Here is a 17993-nt window from a genome sequence, read left to right on the forward strand (position 1 = left end):
CATGTCAAGCCCAAGTCGAAGAAGTCCCATAAGAAGACTAGAAGAGTTGTGGGTTTAGTTATGCTATTCGGCCCATGGGCTTGTAACGATTCGAGGCTGCATCCTCTGTGTCTGTCTGGCTATGAACTGCTCCAATGTAGTATATTAGCAGCAGAGAAGACACTGAACAATGATCATCTTTCTCCTGCCTCTCGCCGGCGACGGTTTTATCCATCCAAACCCCTCCGTTGTGCTGCCACTGAGGAAGAGGATGGCTACAGATGCCCTCAAAAAAATAAAAGATAAAAAGAGGATGGCTACAGAACAGTAGTTGCGGTGCCGCTCGCCGGCGGGTGCATGTCCAGGTTGTATGCATATTTTTAAAGTGAATACCGTGAGTACACGATGTGGTATCGCTTATATTAACTAATTCTGCTTCGTTGACAAAACCGTACTATGTTCGTTAGCGAACAGAGCTGCAAAGTATCAAGCATGGGTTGCGCGGATTTGCTTGCAATCAAACGATCTGTCAGTTCTTCGATCGTCATGTGCTATGCGGACCATACATATATTCCCTGTCTGCTGACGCTTCAGCGAATTCGCATTTCACGTGGTGTCCTCTGTGAGAATATGATTCAGTATATGTTGGTAGTTTGTTTCATCTGGCGGTCACATTGTGTACGTTTTGCTGACATAAATTAAAGGCAACAACTAGAATGAAAAAGGAATTGGTATAGACCAACTTATTGAGGCGGCCGATCTGTTTCATTGCTACTCTCCATGAGTGCAGCAAATAGAGCTTCTTCATAACCAATCTACGGAAGATTAGAGTCATGAGCCATCACCACCTTGTAACATGAATGTTGATTGATCAAGGGTGCTTTCATTGTCCCCATATGCCAAAATGTTGACCAATCTCTCGTAACAACTGGCGTATATATCCAGGACAACCAAGCAAACGATGTGATCAAACCGATCATTGTACTTACATTGGTCTAAAATACATTAGACATGCATCATGCATGCCATGGCATGCCTGATGGTAGGCGCTTCCAGCTTCCTCCATGCCTGGATCGGTCAGCTATAAATACACGCGCAAACACCCGAGGAAAACCACCCCCAAAGAACCAGAGACGCGAGCTAGCACTACATCAGATCACCATTCCTAGCTCTCTTACGATCTTGCGTTCTTGCTCTTGCTGTGGTGGGAAATCAATCAATCGCCAAATGGCTGCCAAGCACGGTCTCTTTGTTGCTCTCAACCTACTCCTCTTCGCCGCCGCCGTGTACGGCTGCGCAGATAACTGTGAGCCATCCTATCCCACTCCACCCGTCGAGCCACCATCATCGACCTACGTTCCCGAGCCACCAGCTCCGATAGCGCCGGCGACCGACGGCCACAGCCATCGCCCGGCCGGTCGGTGCCCACTGGATGCGCTCAAGCTCCAGGTGTGCGCAAGTGTCCTGGACGGCCTTGTCAAGATCAGCCTGCCGGAGGAGCGGGAGAAGTGTTGCCGGCTGCTGGACGGGCTCGTCGACATCGATGCTGCCGCCTGCCTCTGCACCGTGCTCAAGACCAACCTCCTCGGCATTTCCCTCCACGTGCCCATCGACATCAGCCTCAGTCTAAACCGGTGCGGCCGCAAGGATTACCCGCCCGGCTTGACCTGCCCTCGCTATTAATTAATCTCGATTGTTAATCAAGGTCCAACCACGTTATTTATGTCCATGCGCACAAGGAGCACACACTTCTCGTCTAGTATCTCACTTGATTCAAAAGTTTATTGCTTGCAGCGGCGACCTATCTGAGCCGTTGCACGATGGAATAAGTTTCTTCTATATTTATTTATCGCACCTTCAGTTCGTTACAAATCCCTATTGCATTTTGGTATTTGTTCTCAGGCATCTATTGAATAAGTTAATTATGGAGTTTATAATTGTAATAGTATATGTCTTTAGTTAATTTCTTGATCAATGCCGAAACGGATCTTATTATCAACAAGAGTGTTCATCGTTGAAAAAAAGAACTATCTCCCTTGGGAACTCTGATCCCTTGGAAATGAAAGAACTTGAGGAACAAATCCGGTAATTGATGATTTTGCTAAAAGTTTTCATCAGAAAACACCTATGTACCCTCGCTCTCGAGGTGACACCTTAATACTTTCTGACTTGTACTATTAACTCAAATCAAAGATAGTAGTTTGTCTATAAAAAAAATATGTGTTCTACTTTCGAAAGCCATCAATGCTAAACAACACCGCCTCAACATCCAGAGGTCCATCTTTATACTCCAAGGAAGCACTGGCAGTCAAAACAACCAAACTGACTTTCTGACTTGTACTATTAACTCAAATCAAACATAGTGGTTTGTCTATAAAAAAATATGTGTTCTACCTTCGAAAGCCATCAATGCTAAACAACACCGCCTCAACATCCAGAGGTTCATCTTTATACTCCAAGGAAGCACTGGCAGTCAAAACAACCAAACTGACCGGGCCTTGGGTGGATCTTCCAAAAGCTATATATCCAGTCTAAATAGGGTGATCTTTGAGTCCAAATTGATCATGTGATACGGTTTGGTTCGAGGTTTATTGTACCACTTGACTGGTTTGGTTCGGATTTAGGAGAGTAAAGCAACTTCAAGAGTTTACTAAAAAAATCTCCCTCAAAACTATCTATCGAGGACTCTACTAAAAAATTATTCTCTCAAAATCATATCATCCCACAGCAGATCCCTAATAATAAATTCTCCAATGCTTCAAAACTGGCCACGTCAGCACGTGAACCCCTCTGTTGGGCTCCAACAGCTTACCCCCTCCGGGCGGGACCGTGAGCTACAGGACCGGCTCGCGGCCGTCTCCGAGCTGCAACACCCTTCACCAATCTTGTAGCCCTATGATTCAGCTACATTTTTTTACTTTGGCTGATTGCACACTGTAGAATCCGGTGAGTTTCGTAGCCAAAACACTGAACTCCGTTCAGTTCCACCTATCACCCCGACCGCTCCATAGCAACGCCACCACGCGGCCAGCAATGTCCGGCGACCGCCCTCGTCACCCACTCGATGAGTAGATAGACCCGGCATTGCCAGAGCTCGCACCTGGGCGTGCTCTCGTCCACATTCAAGCGTCCCGACCCCTGTAACCAGCGCCCCCGACCTCCCTGCTCTCCCCCTCCTCCATTTTCCTCTCCATTTGAGCAAGAACGATCGCACACTGTCACCAGCTCGATTTGCCTTCCACCAGCCGCCTTCCTCAAACCACCCACATTCGACGCTCAGTCACCTCCCCAGCTTCTTCCTCGACCCATCCCGTCGCTCGTCATCCACTCGCTGGCTAGGGATTCGAGTTTTTCTGTCCGCCACTGCTGCCACCAAGCCGAGCTCCTGCGCCGGCCGAATCCACCGTGCTCCAGCCATCTTCGTTCAATCCCTCGTGCCTGCATCTCCTAGACCTCCCTAGCTCCGCCACTGACCCACCTCCGACAAGCTCTGACGAGCTTCGACGACCAGACCGCCGGGAATCGCGGTTCCCGCGGCCGCCCGTGGCCGTGAGCTGTAGGAAATTCCGAGGACGAGCAGTTTGGGGGCGATTGGGGGAGGACCGGACTCGTGCATATATGCGGGGCGACGGAGGTGTTTTTCACATCCGCGCATTTTTATGGGAAGGATAGGGAAGCTGTTGGAGGTATAAAAAATTTCCCCCTAAATAAGGTTTTGGAGCAATTTTAAGGGAGCTTTTTGGAGTTGCTCTGAGTTGGTTTAATTTGGTTTGGAATTGACTTATTTTCTATATCGTTTGGTTTTTAACCCATTAGCAGATTTATTTCACACCCTAAGGGCCCAACGGCGTGGGCTTCATCACCGCTGGGCATCAACCACGACCCGCATGGGCCACCCATTTACACATGCCGAGGCGCACCGTGTGCTACCCGGCCCTTAGCTGTCGTTCTGCCCCTTGGTTCTCCTTGGCAGCGACCAAGAGAGTACAAAATGGAAGTGCCTTGACCGGGGTGTGTCCAAAATCAACTATGCCATCTGGCCACCCACACCTGTCCCTTGATGGACGGACAGTAAGACTAGATGGACCCATCCATCATGGAGATTGGGTCAACCGATTGTGTTCCGTTGCACCTTGTAATAATGCCTTTTACGGGGAAGGCCTGACGGGCACATGCACGCGTTGCTACATAGCATTGCGCTGATGTTAGGGCGTCTTGAGCCCCCGAGCCCTCAAGCTCAATGCCTAGTAGGGGCCCTCAGGGCGGTGTCGTTGAACCAGCTACTGAACCGGTTGGGCTTGGGATGCTCCTAGCTACGGGCGTGGCCCTGAACCGGTTGGGCTTGGGATGCTCCTAGCTACGGGCGTGGCCCTGAGTGTCGTCAGCCACCACCCCCATGCCATGTGGGGTCTAGGCGCCTGCACGTTTGATGACGTGTTGCCGAACCACCTTAAGCCACTTGTTCGAGGAACCATAGTTCTCATATCAACGACAGTCACCACATTTAGCTCGTTGTCGACGTGCACATAGCCTATCATTAAATGAATAAGATGAAAATAAGAGCACCATAGTTTAGTTGGCAGGACCGTTCCACCATACATGTAAGTTTATTTTGGTGGCTATATATTGTTTTCAACAATGATGGAATGTACAAAACTTGATGGTCCAATTTATGCTCCTTTTTGGAAAATTCTATTATGTCCCTCTTTTTTTAGCTAGCGTGAAGGTTCAAAAAGGGTCTCTATTTAGTTTGTGCTGGCCTCTTAGAAATCTCTATGGCTGAGCCTGGAATGTGTTGCTTTGAGAATATTAAATTACGCAACTATTTGATCCAGATCCTAAACTCTAGTCCTAGTTACACAAGCGCATATACTTATCGAAAAAACAACCGCATACTTGACCTCAACTACCACAACATGGTCATATTTAGAAAGGGAAAACTGAAAATATACCTAAGTAACTAAAAGGGAATAGAGTGGTGTGATAATTACTTATTTGTGAACAAATAAAGCACTCAACGGTGACAAATGCCCCCGAGAACACATGCATTCTGGTCCGGTGTCATCTGGACGTCCAGCGCTGCTGGTTGACTTGCAATTGCGGAGTTGTGGGAACGGCCGGAAGGTGCACGCCGGCGCGTGTCTAGGTTGTACTAAATAATTGTGATTATATCAATTGTACTCCCACCACCACAAGCCCACAATGCGGTATCTCTGTGAGTAATTAACTCCACTTCGTTGAGATAATTGTACTTTGTTCGTTAGGAAACAGAGCCGCAAAATATCAGGCATGAATTATGCGGATTTGCTTGCGATAGAAATCATCTGTCACATGGGTACCTATCAGAATAAGAAGAACTGATGAACATGAACACAAGTAATCAATCGATCACATCGCATAGTCTCAACATCTAGCATGCATTACACATGAGCTCCATGCATGCATGCATGGACATGCTCTTGCAACATCGATCATCAGCTATAAATACCACGCGCAACCGACCCCTGCAAACCACCCAGAACCCAGCAGTAGCCCCAGACAACCATTCCCAGCTTTGTTACAAACTTCCAATCACGCTGTGGTGGGAAATCAATCAATCGCCAAATGGCTGCCAAGCACGGTCTCTTTGTTGCTCTCAACCTACTCCTCTTCGCCGCCGCTGTGTACGGCTGTGCAAATAACTGTGAGCCATCCTATCCCACTCCACCCGTCGAGCCACCATCATCGACCTACGTTCCCGAGCCACCAGCTCCGATAGCGCCGGCGACCGACGGCCACAGCCATCGCCCGGCAGGTCGGTGCCCACTGGATGCGCTCAAGCTCCAGGTGTGCGCAAGTGTCCTGGACGGCCTTGTCAAGATCAGCCTGCCGGAGGAGCGGGAGAAGTGTTGCCGGCTGCTGGACGGGCTCGTCGACATCGATGCCGCCGCCTGCCTCTGCACCGTGCTCAAGACCAACGTCCTCGGCATTTCCCTCCACGTGCCCATCGACATCAGCCTCAGTCTAAACCGGTGCGGCCGCAAGGATTGCCCGCCCGGCTTGACCTGCCCTCGCTATTAATTAATCTCGATTGTTATTCAAGGTCCAGCCACGTTATTTATGTCCATGCGCACAAGGAGCACACACTTCTCGTCTAGTATCTCACTTCATTCAAAAGTTTATTGCTTGCAGCGGCGACCTATCTGAGCCGTTGCAAGATGGAATAAGTTTCTTCTATATTTATTTATCGCACCTTCAGTTCGTTACAAATCCCTATTGCATTTTGGTATTTGTTCTAAGGCATTTATCAAGTTAGTTATGGAGTTTGTACTTGTACTAATATCTTTAATTAATTTCTTGATCAATGCCGAAACGGATCTTATTATCAACATGAGTGTGCATCGTTGAGAAAAAGAGCTGGCTCCCTTGGGAGCTCCGATCCCATGGAAATGATAGAACTTCATGAACAAATTAAACCTAATGGAGTATCCAGTATGTATATGATGATTTTGCTAAAAGTTTTCATCAGAAAACGCCTATTTACTCTCACCCTCAAGGTGACATCACGATCCTTTCTAACTTTTACTACTAAAACAAAAACCAAATATAGTGGTTTGTTTAGTGTTGACAACGTTGCTTAGTATTCATTAGTAAAGGTGTGTTCTACCTTCCAAAGCCATCAACACTAAAGAACATCGCCTCAACATCCAGGGGTCCATTTATACTCCAGGGAGGCACAAACATAAAACCCTAGGTGATTCGGAGCCCAAACAACAAAACTGAGCCTTGGATGGACCTTCCAAAAGCTATATATCCAAGACAATTCTGACGTTCCTCTAAAAATGGAAACATGGAAGAAAAATATAAATGCCAACAAGTAACTCCTGCAAAGGTGAAAATAACTTCATCCACTCATTGAACTCCGACCATCAAGCCACATGCTTCAACAACCTCATTGTCCACCATAAGGTGAAATGAATCCGCAAGACACTGACCAGTGTTGGAGGTTCCATGCATGTCCTGGAACATGGCAACAACGCCAAGCCCCGATGTGCAAGGCAACAACTATTCCAGCACCTTAGGGGATTCTCCTAAAGTGACGTCTGCAAAAAGAAAAGGACATCCATGGACGCTGCCATCACACTACCGACTGAACCGAGCCTAGGTTTTCGCCTAGAGACATCACTAGCAAGAGGTGAGCATGGCACAACGATGCCTCCTGCGAGGAAATCAAGTGGCGCCTGCGTCGAGATTGGGCAGCAAGAAGTTGACACCGCAATTCCCAACAATGAGCACCCGCCGACCAATGCAATGGCATCGTTATGCCAAAAGCAACTATCGTAGAGGCTTCGAAGAATGAGGACTAACAGCGGATCCGGACAAATCGACCTAGCTGGAGACCAATCGGCCAATTGCTGATTGCCAGTGCGCAACCAGCCAACAGCCTATGGTTATCGTACGCTAGGGGGCCGTCAGGCACACCGGCCACAAGGAGCCTGAGCTGATCTTAGAGGGAAATGGGAAGGGAGGAAAGGGAAGTGATGCTTAAGGCCACCATTGCCGCCGCTCGGACTACTGCTGCGGCAGCGGCCGGGGAGGAGCATCGAAATAGGTCTTGGGCACGAGATTGGATCGCCTCCCGTGTTGCCCTATTGACCACCATTGATCTACGAACTGAAACCTAAACTCTGTCTCTTAATCTACCTCTGGATCTCTTTCTCAAGTGGGTTTTTATTTTTGGTTTGAGTGACTTGTATTTTTCCTCCTTTTATTTTGTTATCTTCTTATAAAAATTTGGCAAAACTCTGTTTGTTCAAAGAAATATCTCCATCTACATCCTCTTTCTCCTACCTATCGCTGGCAACGGCTTTATCCATCAAAATCCCTCCGGTGTGCCGCTGGTGAGGAAGGAAGAGGATCGCCACAGAACATAGGTTGCATGTCTTGGTTGCATTGGACGTATAGTTTTAATAAAATGAATAGCGAGAGGCCTGGAATTATGATTATTCCACTCACACCATGAGTCCACGTCTCCACCATATGGTATCACTTATTAAATAATTCTACTTCATTGAGAAAATTGTACTATGTTCGTTAGCGGTAATTATGCGGATTTGCTTCCAGCAATCAAACGAGATCTGCCACATGCAACTAGCGGGCGCAATACTGCTGGTGGAGTTCATCGATAGCCATGTACTACATGCGAATCATATGATTCGGTGCATATATTCTACAAAGAAATATACCTAAGTAATAGGGAATTAAATGGGGTTATAATTATTTCTGAACTAATGAAGCGTTCGACGCATACATTCTGGTCTGGTCATCTGGACATGCAGCGCACAGGCACCGCTTGCACACGCGTCGTTGTTCATCTGATAGATCAGTGTCTGGTGACCCCCGCCGGGTGCGTATCTAGGTTGACCGAATAATTGTGATTATACTCACACCACCATGAGGCCACGATATGGTATCTCGCTTATTAACTAACTCTACTTCGTTGAGAAAACTGTACTTTGTTCGTTAGGAAACTGAGGTGCAAAATGTCAAGCATGAATTATGCGGATTTGCTGGCGATAAAAACCATTCGTCTCACGTGCGTACCCTATCAGAAAGAGAAGCACAACTGATGGACAAGAACAAGTAGTATTAATTAATATCGCATCGCATAGTCTCGATCAACATGTGATGAACAAGAGCTTTATTGATTTATAGCCTAATCTAAAAGATGATTAGAGTCCGGAGCCATCACCACCTTGCAACGTGATTGATCAAGGCATTCTGTTTATTTCGCTGGTGCCAAAATGCTGACCAATCTCTCCTAGCAACACGGGTGTATCCAAGACAACAAAGCAAATCAAACCGACGATTATGCATGCATTATCGATCTCATAGTATATTACACATGCGCGGCATGCATGCATGGGCATGTTAGTCACTGGCAACTTCGATGAGCTATAAATACCACCCACAAACGACCCCTGCAAACCACCCCGAATTAAAGAACCAGAGAACCCAGCAGTAGCCCTAGACCACCATTCCCGGCTTTGTTACGATCACTTGATCGCCAATGGCTGCAAAGCTCGTTGTCCTCGTTGCCCTCAGCCTGCTCCTCTTCGCCGGCGACGCGCACGGCTGCATACCCTACTGTGGACCAGCTGATTCCACTCCGCCCGAGCCGGCACCATCGACCTACGCACCCGAGCCAGCAGCTCCTACGACGCCGGTCGCACCAACGCCATCAAGCTATGCTCCCCAGCCACCCGCTCCGACAGTGCCGACGACCGATGGCCACGGCCATCGCCCGGCCAGGCGGTGCCCAGTGGATGCGCTCCAGCTCCAGGTGTGCGCAAGCATTCTAGATGGCCTTGTCAAGGTTAGTTTACCGGAGGAGCGGGAGAGGTGCTGCCGGCTGCTGGACGGGCTCGTTGACATCGATGCCGCTGCGTGCCTCTGCACCGTGCTTAAGGCCAACGTCCTCGGCATTCCCCTCCGCGTGCCCATCAACATCAGTCTGAGTCTAAACCGGTGCGGCCGCAGGGATTGCCCACCCGGCTTGACTTGCCCTCGCTATTAAGCTCGATCGGGAATGATCAGGATCGAGCCGTCATATTTCCCGTCTCGCTTCAAAGGTTTGCTTGCGGTGGCGGCGACTTGTCTCATAGCCGTTGCATGCTGGGATAAATTTGTTTAAATTTTATATATTGCATTTTAATTTTCTTATAGTTCATTATTGTACTTTGGTATCTGTTCTGAGTCATGTATCCAGTGACTTATGGAGTTCTTACTGTTATATACCATATTTAATTTGTTAGTCAATGCCGCACAAAGCTTATTATCAACAAGAGTGTTCATCGTTTTTGTTTCAATTCTTTGGAGACTAGAGGAGCGAGTTTTCATGGGACGTCCTATCGGGATTGCGAAAGCCAGATAGTTACAGCGTTTAGGCCCGCTAGGAGGTCATCAAACCTAGCATCTTCTTCTTCCCCGCATCTTCCACATGCGCCTCCCATTCCAGCTACCGCAACCTCCACTGCCTCGGCCAGCGGCGACGCGCTGCCGCATCATCCGCCCACCAAATGCCACCACACTCTTCGGCCCGCCCTTCCTAATATGGCGATGCTTCTCGTCCCCACCACCAAGCACCGCCCGCTGGATGTATGACCCTGCCCGACCGGCAACGCTCCTGTGCCGCCTCGCCTCTACCACCAGCCAAACCACTAGCTCCGTCAGGCGTGCCGCTGCCGCAGAACTTCTCCCCTAAGACCGGCCACCATTGGAGCCCCCAGCAACTCCAAACCCTACTCCTAACCTCCGTCGCTCCCGCTACCGCCACCGGCCTCAACCACCACCAGCAGCCGGTGGCGACGTCGCAGCCGAGCCGCTCCTGCCCACCTCCCATCCCTTCACTCGCCTCCCACCCCTCCTAAAATTAGGCATCGGAAGTCGTGATTTGTTGCATGAATTTTAGGTATCGGAAGCTACATAAGAAAAAGAAATTCCGGAAGCCAGATAGGATCTCCGTGGATTCAGGCCATGCGGCCCATACTAGACGTGTTGACCCATTACCGATTTCCTTCCAGATCCAACCGGCTTGGCCCACGAGACAAGCTACCAAGCCCGTTAACTTTTACTGGACGGTGTCACTAGGTTCGTCCGAAGTTCTTCCAAACATGCTCGAAGCATCATCGTCGTCATGATCGCGGAAAACCAATATGGCTTCCGGGCTACTTAGACTTCCAATATTTGAGATTCGTGCGGGCAAACCTCATTCGTTGGATGCTCATCCATCTCAACCCTAACCTCAGCCCACGAACCGCCGCCACCCCAGCCTCGGGCGCCGCGTGCTCCCTGCTATATCACCTCACGCAGCCCCTAGCGCTGCAGTTCCCTAATGCGCGCGCCGCCCCACCGCTCAGCGCTGCCGCATCATCCGCCCACCAAATGCCACCACCTCTTTGGCCCGCCCTTCCTAATATGACGATGCTTCTCATCTCCACCACCAAGCACCGCCCGCTGGATGTATGACCATGCCCGACCGGCAATGCTCCTGTGCCACCTCGCCTCTACCACCAGCCAAACCACTAGCTCTGTCAGGCGTGCCGCTGCCGCAGAACTTCTCCTCTAAGACCGGCCACCATTGGAGCCCCCACACTAGTAGAGAACTGACTTTCGATGCGCCCCCTTTTGTCCCGGTTTAAAGTAGGTTTGGGAGAAAAGGGGGTGCGCCACGGTAGGCAAAAATGGAGGGAAGATTTACTCCCGGTTGGTATTTGCAACCGGGACTAAAGGCCCCCCTTTAGTCCCGGTTGTAACGGCTAGTTCTGGGGCGTCGGTGGGTTTACCCTTTTGTCCCGGTTGGAGGCTCCAACTGGGACAAAAGGGAACTTTCAACTGGGACAAAAGGTGTTCCTTTTTGTCTCGGTTGGAGGTTTTAACCGGGATAAAAACTCATCCCCATTATATACCAAGACAGAGGCCTTTCTTACTCCTCCAGCCCGAGCCAGTCCACCACAAAGATAAAGAGCTGAGCTTCACCTACTCTTCGGTGGTGCCGAAGCAAGGGAGGTGCTGCCTGAATTTTTTTCCCTCATTTTTGTGAAGGTTTGCTACTTCATCCTCGTGTTGTGCTTTGATTTATGCTTTGGAGATGGAAAGTTTATTTGCTAGAATGTGATGAAGTAGAAAATGGAGAGGTATTTTGAGCTAGAATGTGAGGGAGATTGATGTGTCATATATAGTATGTATTCTTGCAGTGGTTTAAGAATGATGCTACCTTGTCTACACGGTTTATATTATCAAATTCAATATGGTTTTTCAAATTCATACTTGTTGAACTTGCATACCGTGTTCATCTCAGTGAGAATGTTCTCCGCCGAGCAGCAACGTATGTCAAGAAGGAGGTTTGATTCTACAAGAAAGAGTGGATACAGACATCGTGACCGTGTCCCCTTTTTCGTAGAATCAAACCTCTTTCATGACGAAGTGCGGTGCCGCCCAGTTGAGAACATGCTCGCCAGATGATCACGGTCTTCAAGTTCAACAAGTTCTGCAGGCATACCGTGGTCATCTCAGTAAGCATGTTCTCCGTGGAGCAGCAACGGACATCAAGGAGGAGGTTCGATTTTACGAGAAAGAGCGGCAACAGACATCATGGAAGACTGTGTCCCCTTTCTCGTAAAATCAAACCTCTTCCATGATGAAGTACTGTGCCGCCCATTTGAGAACATGCTCACCGAGATGATCATGGTCTTCAAGTTCAATAAGTTCTGCAGTGCTAAGGTAAGAATTTTTGTACATAGATGGCTTCTGCTACTGGAGGAAGTGGCGATGGTGGGGGCGATCGTTGTTCCTCTTTGGGCAAGGGGAAAATCATAGTTGACCCTCAGGATAAGCTGAAGAAAATGAGCGCGTTGGAGAAAGCAATGCTTCGTTATTTGCAGAAACGTCATGAAGAAGATGTTGCCGCGGGTCAGGAACCTCCTTTTGGTGGTCGTTATGCTCCACCCTCAGTCCCGTGTGTTTCACGTCCACTTAGTACTACCGTTTCAAGTGGCACAAATAAACCACAGGATGAGGCTGGGTCAGCGGAACCTTCGCCTTCACCGCCTAAGGATGCTTAAAGTCCTCCTAGATAATAACCAGTGGATGGCTTGTTGTATTGTATCATGTTGTTTGGTTCTTTAATTTAAATATGTGTATTTGTATCTATATCTAAACTTTCAGCATTATTTGCACTACAACATTTGACATGCTTTCAATCGTGAATCCATTTTCAAGTGTATCAATTTTCACACGTAATCAATTTTCACGCGTAATCCATTTTCAAGTATAATCAATTTTCACGCATAATCCATTTTCAAGTGTAATCAATTTTCACGCGTAATCCATTTTCAAGTGTAATCAATTTTCACGTGTAATCCATTTTCAAGTGTAATCCATTTTCATGCGTAATACGATGTAGATGGACCGGCAATGGATGTATAATGCAGACAGACGGAGCAAGGTGTTTATTGATGGCTTGCATTATTTTCTCGAAGTGGCCAAAGCAAATAAGCCAGAGAATGGGTTTGTATGTTGTCCATGCTTCCAATGCAGTAACAAGAAGGACTATTCAAAGGAATCCTGGGGGACTATTCACAGCCACTTGTTTAGATACAGTTTCATGCCTAAGTATTTGATTTGGACCAAGCACGGTGAAAGAGGGGTTGTAATGGAAGACGAGGAGGAGGAGGAGGAGGATGGCAACATTCGGGACTAGGTTGCAGGCCAAGCTTTTGCAGATACTACAATGGGCGAGGTTGATGAAGATGAGTTTGCAGAAAATGGCCCTACTAATGACCTTGGTCAGGTGCTACGAGATGCACACAGAGATTGTGAAACTGAGAAGGAAGCAGCAAAGTTGTAGCGTATGATAGATGATCACCAAAAATTATTGTACCCAGATTGCCAGCAGGGCCATAAAAAACTAGGTACGACACTAGAATTTGTGCAATGGAAGGCAAAAAATGGTGTGTCCGATAAGGCATTTTAGGGGATGTTGAACATTGTCAAGAAGATTCTTCCTGAGAATAATGAATTACCGTCCACAACATATGAAGCTAAACAGATTATTTGCCCTCTCGGATTGGATGTTCAGAAGATACACGCATGCCCTAATGACTGTATCTTCTATCGTGGTGATGAATACGAGAAAATGGATGCTTGTCCCGTCTGCGAAGCGCTGCGGTATAAGATCAGGTGAGATGATCCTGGTGATGTCGAGGGGTAGTCTCCCAAGAAGAGAGTTCCCGTGAAGGTGATGTGGTATTTCCCTATAATACCACACTAGAAGCGTTTGTTCAGGAACAAGGCAAATGCTAAGTTGATGTGATGTCACAAAGAAGAACGTATGGAAGATGAGATGTTAAGACACCCCGCAGATGGGGCCTAGTGGAGATCAATTGGTAGAGCATTCCCGAACTTTGAAAGTGAAGCAAGGAACATAACATTTGGTTTAAGTACTGATGGATTCAATCCATTCGATGAGTTGAGTAGTGGCCATAGTACTTGGCCTGTGACCCTATGTATGGTCAACCTTCCTCCTTGGCTGTGCATGAAGCGGAAGTTCATTATGATGCCGGCGCTTATCCAAGGCCCAAAACAACCCGGCAACGACATTGACGTGTACCTAAGACCGTTGGTTGATGACCTTTTATAGCTCTGGAAGGAAGAAGGTGTACGTGTGTGGGATGAGGATAGACAAGAGATGTTTAATCTACGAGCATTGTTGTTCGTAACCATAAATCATTGGCCTGCACTGAGTAACTTTTCGGGACAAATAAATAAGGGATATCGGGTCTGCACCAACTGTTTAGATGACACAGACAGCATGTATTTGAAGCACTGTAAGAAGGTCGTCTATATGGGTCTTCGTCGATTTCTCCCTACTCACCACTAGTTGAGAAAGAGCGGGATGCATTTCAAAGAGGCGCCAGACTATTGTAAAAAACATGCACATCGTAATGGAAAGCGTGTCTTCGAGATGATAAATGATGTAAATGTAGTCTTTGGAAAGGGTCATGGTAGCCAACCTATTCCGAACGGCGATAACGGACGTGCACCCATGTGGAAGAAAAAGTCAATATTTTGGGAGCTACCTTATTGGGAAATCCTAGAGGTTCGCAACGCAATAGACGTGATGCACCTGACGAAGAGTCTTTGCGTGAACGTGCTAGGCTTCATGGGTGTTTATGGGACCTCGAAAGATACATTGGAAGCACGACAGGACCTGAAAGCCATGGGTCAACGAGATGACCTACATCCGGAAAAGAGATATAATGGATAGCACTACTTACGTCTTGCCAGTTACACTCTCAACAAGGAAGAGAAGGACACCATGTTTGAATGCTTGAATAGTATGAAGGTCCTGTCTGGGTACTCCTCGAATATAAAGGGAATAATAAATATGAAACAAAAGATGTTTACAAATCTCAAGGCCCATGACTTCCACATGTTGATGACCCAGTTGCTTCCGGTTGCACTGAGGGGTGTTCTACCAGAAAATGTCCGGTTGCCACTCGTAAAGCTATGCGCGTTTCTCAATGCAATTTCGCGGAAGGCAATCGATCCATCCAAGCTATCAAAGCTACAGAACGATGTGGTGCAATGTCTTGTCAGTTTTGAGTTGGTATTTCCACCATCCTTCTTCAATATTATGACGCACATACTGGTTCACCTAGTAAAAGAGATTGGTATTCTCGGACCTGTATACCTGCACAATATGTGGCCTTTCGAGAGGTTCATGGCAGTCCTAAAAAAACTATGTTCTTAATCGTGCCCGTCCAAAAGGAAGCATCGCCAAGGGATATGGAACAAAGGAGGTGATCGAGTTTTGTGTTGATTTTATTGACTCAATTGACTCGATTGGGGTTCCAACTTCACGTCACGAGGGGAGGCTCCAGGGAATGGCCACCCTTGGAAGGAAATGAAGTTTGAGCAATGATACTGATTTGTTCGACAAGGCACACTACACTATTCTGCAACAATGATCCTTTGTGTCTTCGTATATCGAGTAGCACAGGCAGATGGTAGTTTCCAAAAACATGGCGAAATCCGATGCTTGGCTTACACGTCATCACATGGAAACTTTTTCCTCCTGGTTGCGCCAACAACTCATGGGTAACTTTGAAATTCACCCACAGCTCGCTTGGTTAGCCAGGGGACCTGCTAGCACAATCGTGAAATTCCAAGGCTATGAGATAAATGGTTATACATTTTACACGAGAGCCCAGGATCAGAAAAGCACGAACCAGAATAGTGGTGTCCGCATAGATGTCATAGATAGAAATAATAGCAAGGAGTCGTATTATGATTTCATACAGGAGATATGGGAACTCGAATATGTACCGCTGTACATCCCTATATTTCTTTGCAATTGGGTGAAGCTAACTGCTGCAACCAAAGATCAGTACGGAATGACAATAGTAGATCTGAGCAAGACTGGATACAGTGATGACCCATTCGTACTTGCCAATGATGTGCATCAAGTTTTCTATGTGAAGGATATGTCTAGCAAACCCAAGAGAAATCCAGAAGAGACATGGGAGCCAAAGTGCCACATAGTTCTTCCAGGTAAAAGAAAAATCGTGGGAGTCGAGGATAAAACAGATCAATCAGATGATTATGATCAGTTTGATGGCATGCCTCCATTCGCAGTTGAAGTTGACCCAAGCATCCTGCTATCCAAAGAAGAGGCTCCGTACTTACGCCGCGATCATGATCAAGGAACTTTCGTGAAGAAGAAATTTTACAACGTTGTATTGTAATGTGCTAAATTTACTTGACCCTTGTGAAGTACTTGATACAATTTTTAATTTAACCTATGTATGATTTCATGTGTTCTTAAATTTGTTGAGGTGAAGATTTATTAGATAAACATGAACAATGTTAATCACATACATACATGGATTTTTTTTGCGCGTTGAAATTATTTAATTGAATAATTTCTCAATCATAGCGATGCAGTAAAATAATTATTTTAGAGGCTTAACAAACGGTATAGAATTAATGACTAATTCACACTTATTGTCAATATACTTTCTAATTAAATATATTTTTGCATGTTCAAAATATGTGAAGTTTTTTATTTTTGCATCCTGAAATGCAGTGAAAACATAAATAAAATCCTTTTCCAAAAAACAGGCGGGAGATGAAAGTGTGGGAAAAGGCCCTTTTGTCCCGGGTGCCAATAGAAACCGGGCAAAAGGACCTTTTATCCTTGTTGCCAAAAGCAACCGGGATCAAAGGCCGTCCCTTTTGTCTCGGGTGCCAACACCAACCGGGACAAAAGGTACCCCCTTTATCCCGGTTGACAACTGCAACTGGGATAAAAGGGTAGTTTTCATTTCCCGCCAGGGACGTACCCTTTTATCCCAGTTACAGTTAGCAACCGAGATAAAAGGGGAGCCCTTTTGTCCCGGTTCGTGTTGGCACTCGGGACAAAAGGTCCTTTAGTCCCGGGTTCAATTACGAACCAGGATAAAAGGGGGGGGGGATAAAACGCACTGTAGCCTCTTCTAGCCCCACCCCACGCTAGTTACGACACTTAGCCAAATTTTCACCGCCGCCAAGATCCCGCGCCCTTCCGCCTGCTCCGTCGCCGCCCATCCACCTCCCTCACCGGTTGCCGTCGTCCTCGTCGCCCATCGCCCCGGCTATCGTCGTCCCGCCGCCCGACTGCCTCGTTCGCGCCCGGACCGCCTCCTCCTCCATCGCCCCGACTCGCCTCTGATCCTCCTCCGTCACACCCCCTCAACCTCGTCGCCACCGGCCGCCTCCATCACGGGGCCTCGTCACCACCTCCGTCAACGCCACATTCTCTGTCGCCATTGCGCCCTCATCCATTGCAGCGCCTCATCGCCGCCTCTGTCGTGCGTGCCGCCTCTGTCGTGCGTGCCGCCTCCGTCCCTCGTCGCCAGCCGCCTCCGCCCGTCTGTTGTTGCTGCGGCCACCTCGCTCCGTCCCCGCCTCCGCCATCCCGGCCGCCACCATCCCGCTGCCCCGGCCACTTCGTCGCCTAGCTAGGCATCGCGCGAGGTCCGCCGGCACTGGGGCTGGGAACGAACGGCTCTTGCTGACACAAGCCGAACAAGGGCCTTTTTTATTTTTTAGTTAGAAAATGAATAGATATTAGTAGATTAGTTAGAAAATCAATAGATATTTGTAGATTAGTTAGAAAATCAGTTGATATATTTTGTAGAAATTCATTCAAATTAGTAGGAATTAGTAGTAATTTTCTAGAAATTTCAATAAATATGTAGAAATTAGTAGAAATTTGGTAGAAATTCTTACAAAGTACTACTAATTTGTTGAAATTTGTATAAACATTCCGAACTTTGTGGGATTCATGTTATTGTATAATTATTAGGCATTAGTAGAAATTTTGTAGAAATTCCAATAAATATGTAGAAATTAGTAGAAATTTGGTAGAAATTCTTACAAAGTACTACTAATTTGTTGAAATTTGTATAAACATTCCGGACTTTGTGGGATTC

General features: G+C 47.4%; 3 protein-coding genes across 3 annotated transcripts; all 3 read left to right on the forward strand.

The window, feature by feature from the left end:
- Positions 1-1109: 1109 nt before the first annotated feature.
- LOC101772276 (cortical cell-delineating protein) lies at positions 1110-1916 on the forward strand. Its single transcript, XM_004983661.3, has one exon. It carries the CDS (start codon positions 1207-1209, stop codon positions 1660-1662), a length of 456 nt encoding a protein of 151 aa, XP_004983718.1. The 5' UTR covers positions 1110-1206; the 3' UTR covers positions 1663-1916.
- Positions 1917-5508: 3592 nt separating this feature from the next.
- Positions 5509-6323, forward strand: LOC101772682 (cortical cell-delineating protein-like). Its single transcript, XM_004983662.2, has one exon. The coding sequence runs from the start codon at positions 5584-5586 to the stop codon at positions 6037-6039; it is 456 nt and encodes a 151-aa protein (XP_004983719.1). The 5' UTR covers positions 5509-5583; the 3' UTR covers positions 6040-6323.
- A 2641-nt stretch (positions 6324-8964) lies between these two features.
- LOC101784595 (cortical cell-delineating protein-like) lies at positions 8965-9772 on the forward strand. The gene has a single exon (XM_012849076.2). The coding sequence runs from the start codon at positions 9029-9031 to the stop codon at positions 9533-9535; it is 507 nt and encodes a 168-aa protein (XP_012704530.1). The 5' UTR covers positions 8965-9028; the 3' UTR covers positions 9536-9772.
- Positions 9773-17993: the final 8221 nt, after the last annotated feature.

This window comes from Setaria italica, chromosome IX, assembly GCF_000263155.2.
Source record: "Setaria italica strain Yugu1 chromosome IX, Setaria_italica_v2.0, whole genome shotgun sequence".
Classification (NCBI taxonomy): Eukaryota; Viridiplantae; Streptophyta; class Magnoliopsida; order Poales; family Poaceae; genus Setaria; species Setaria italica.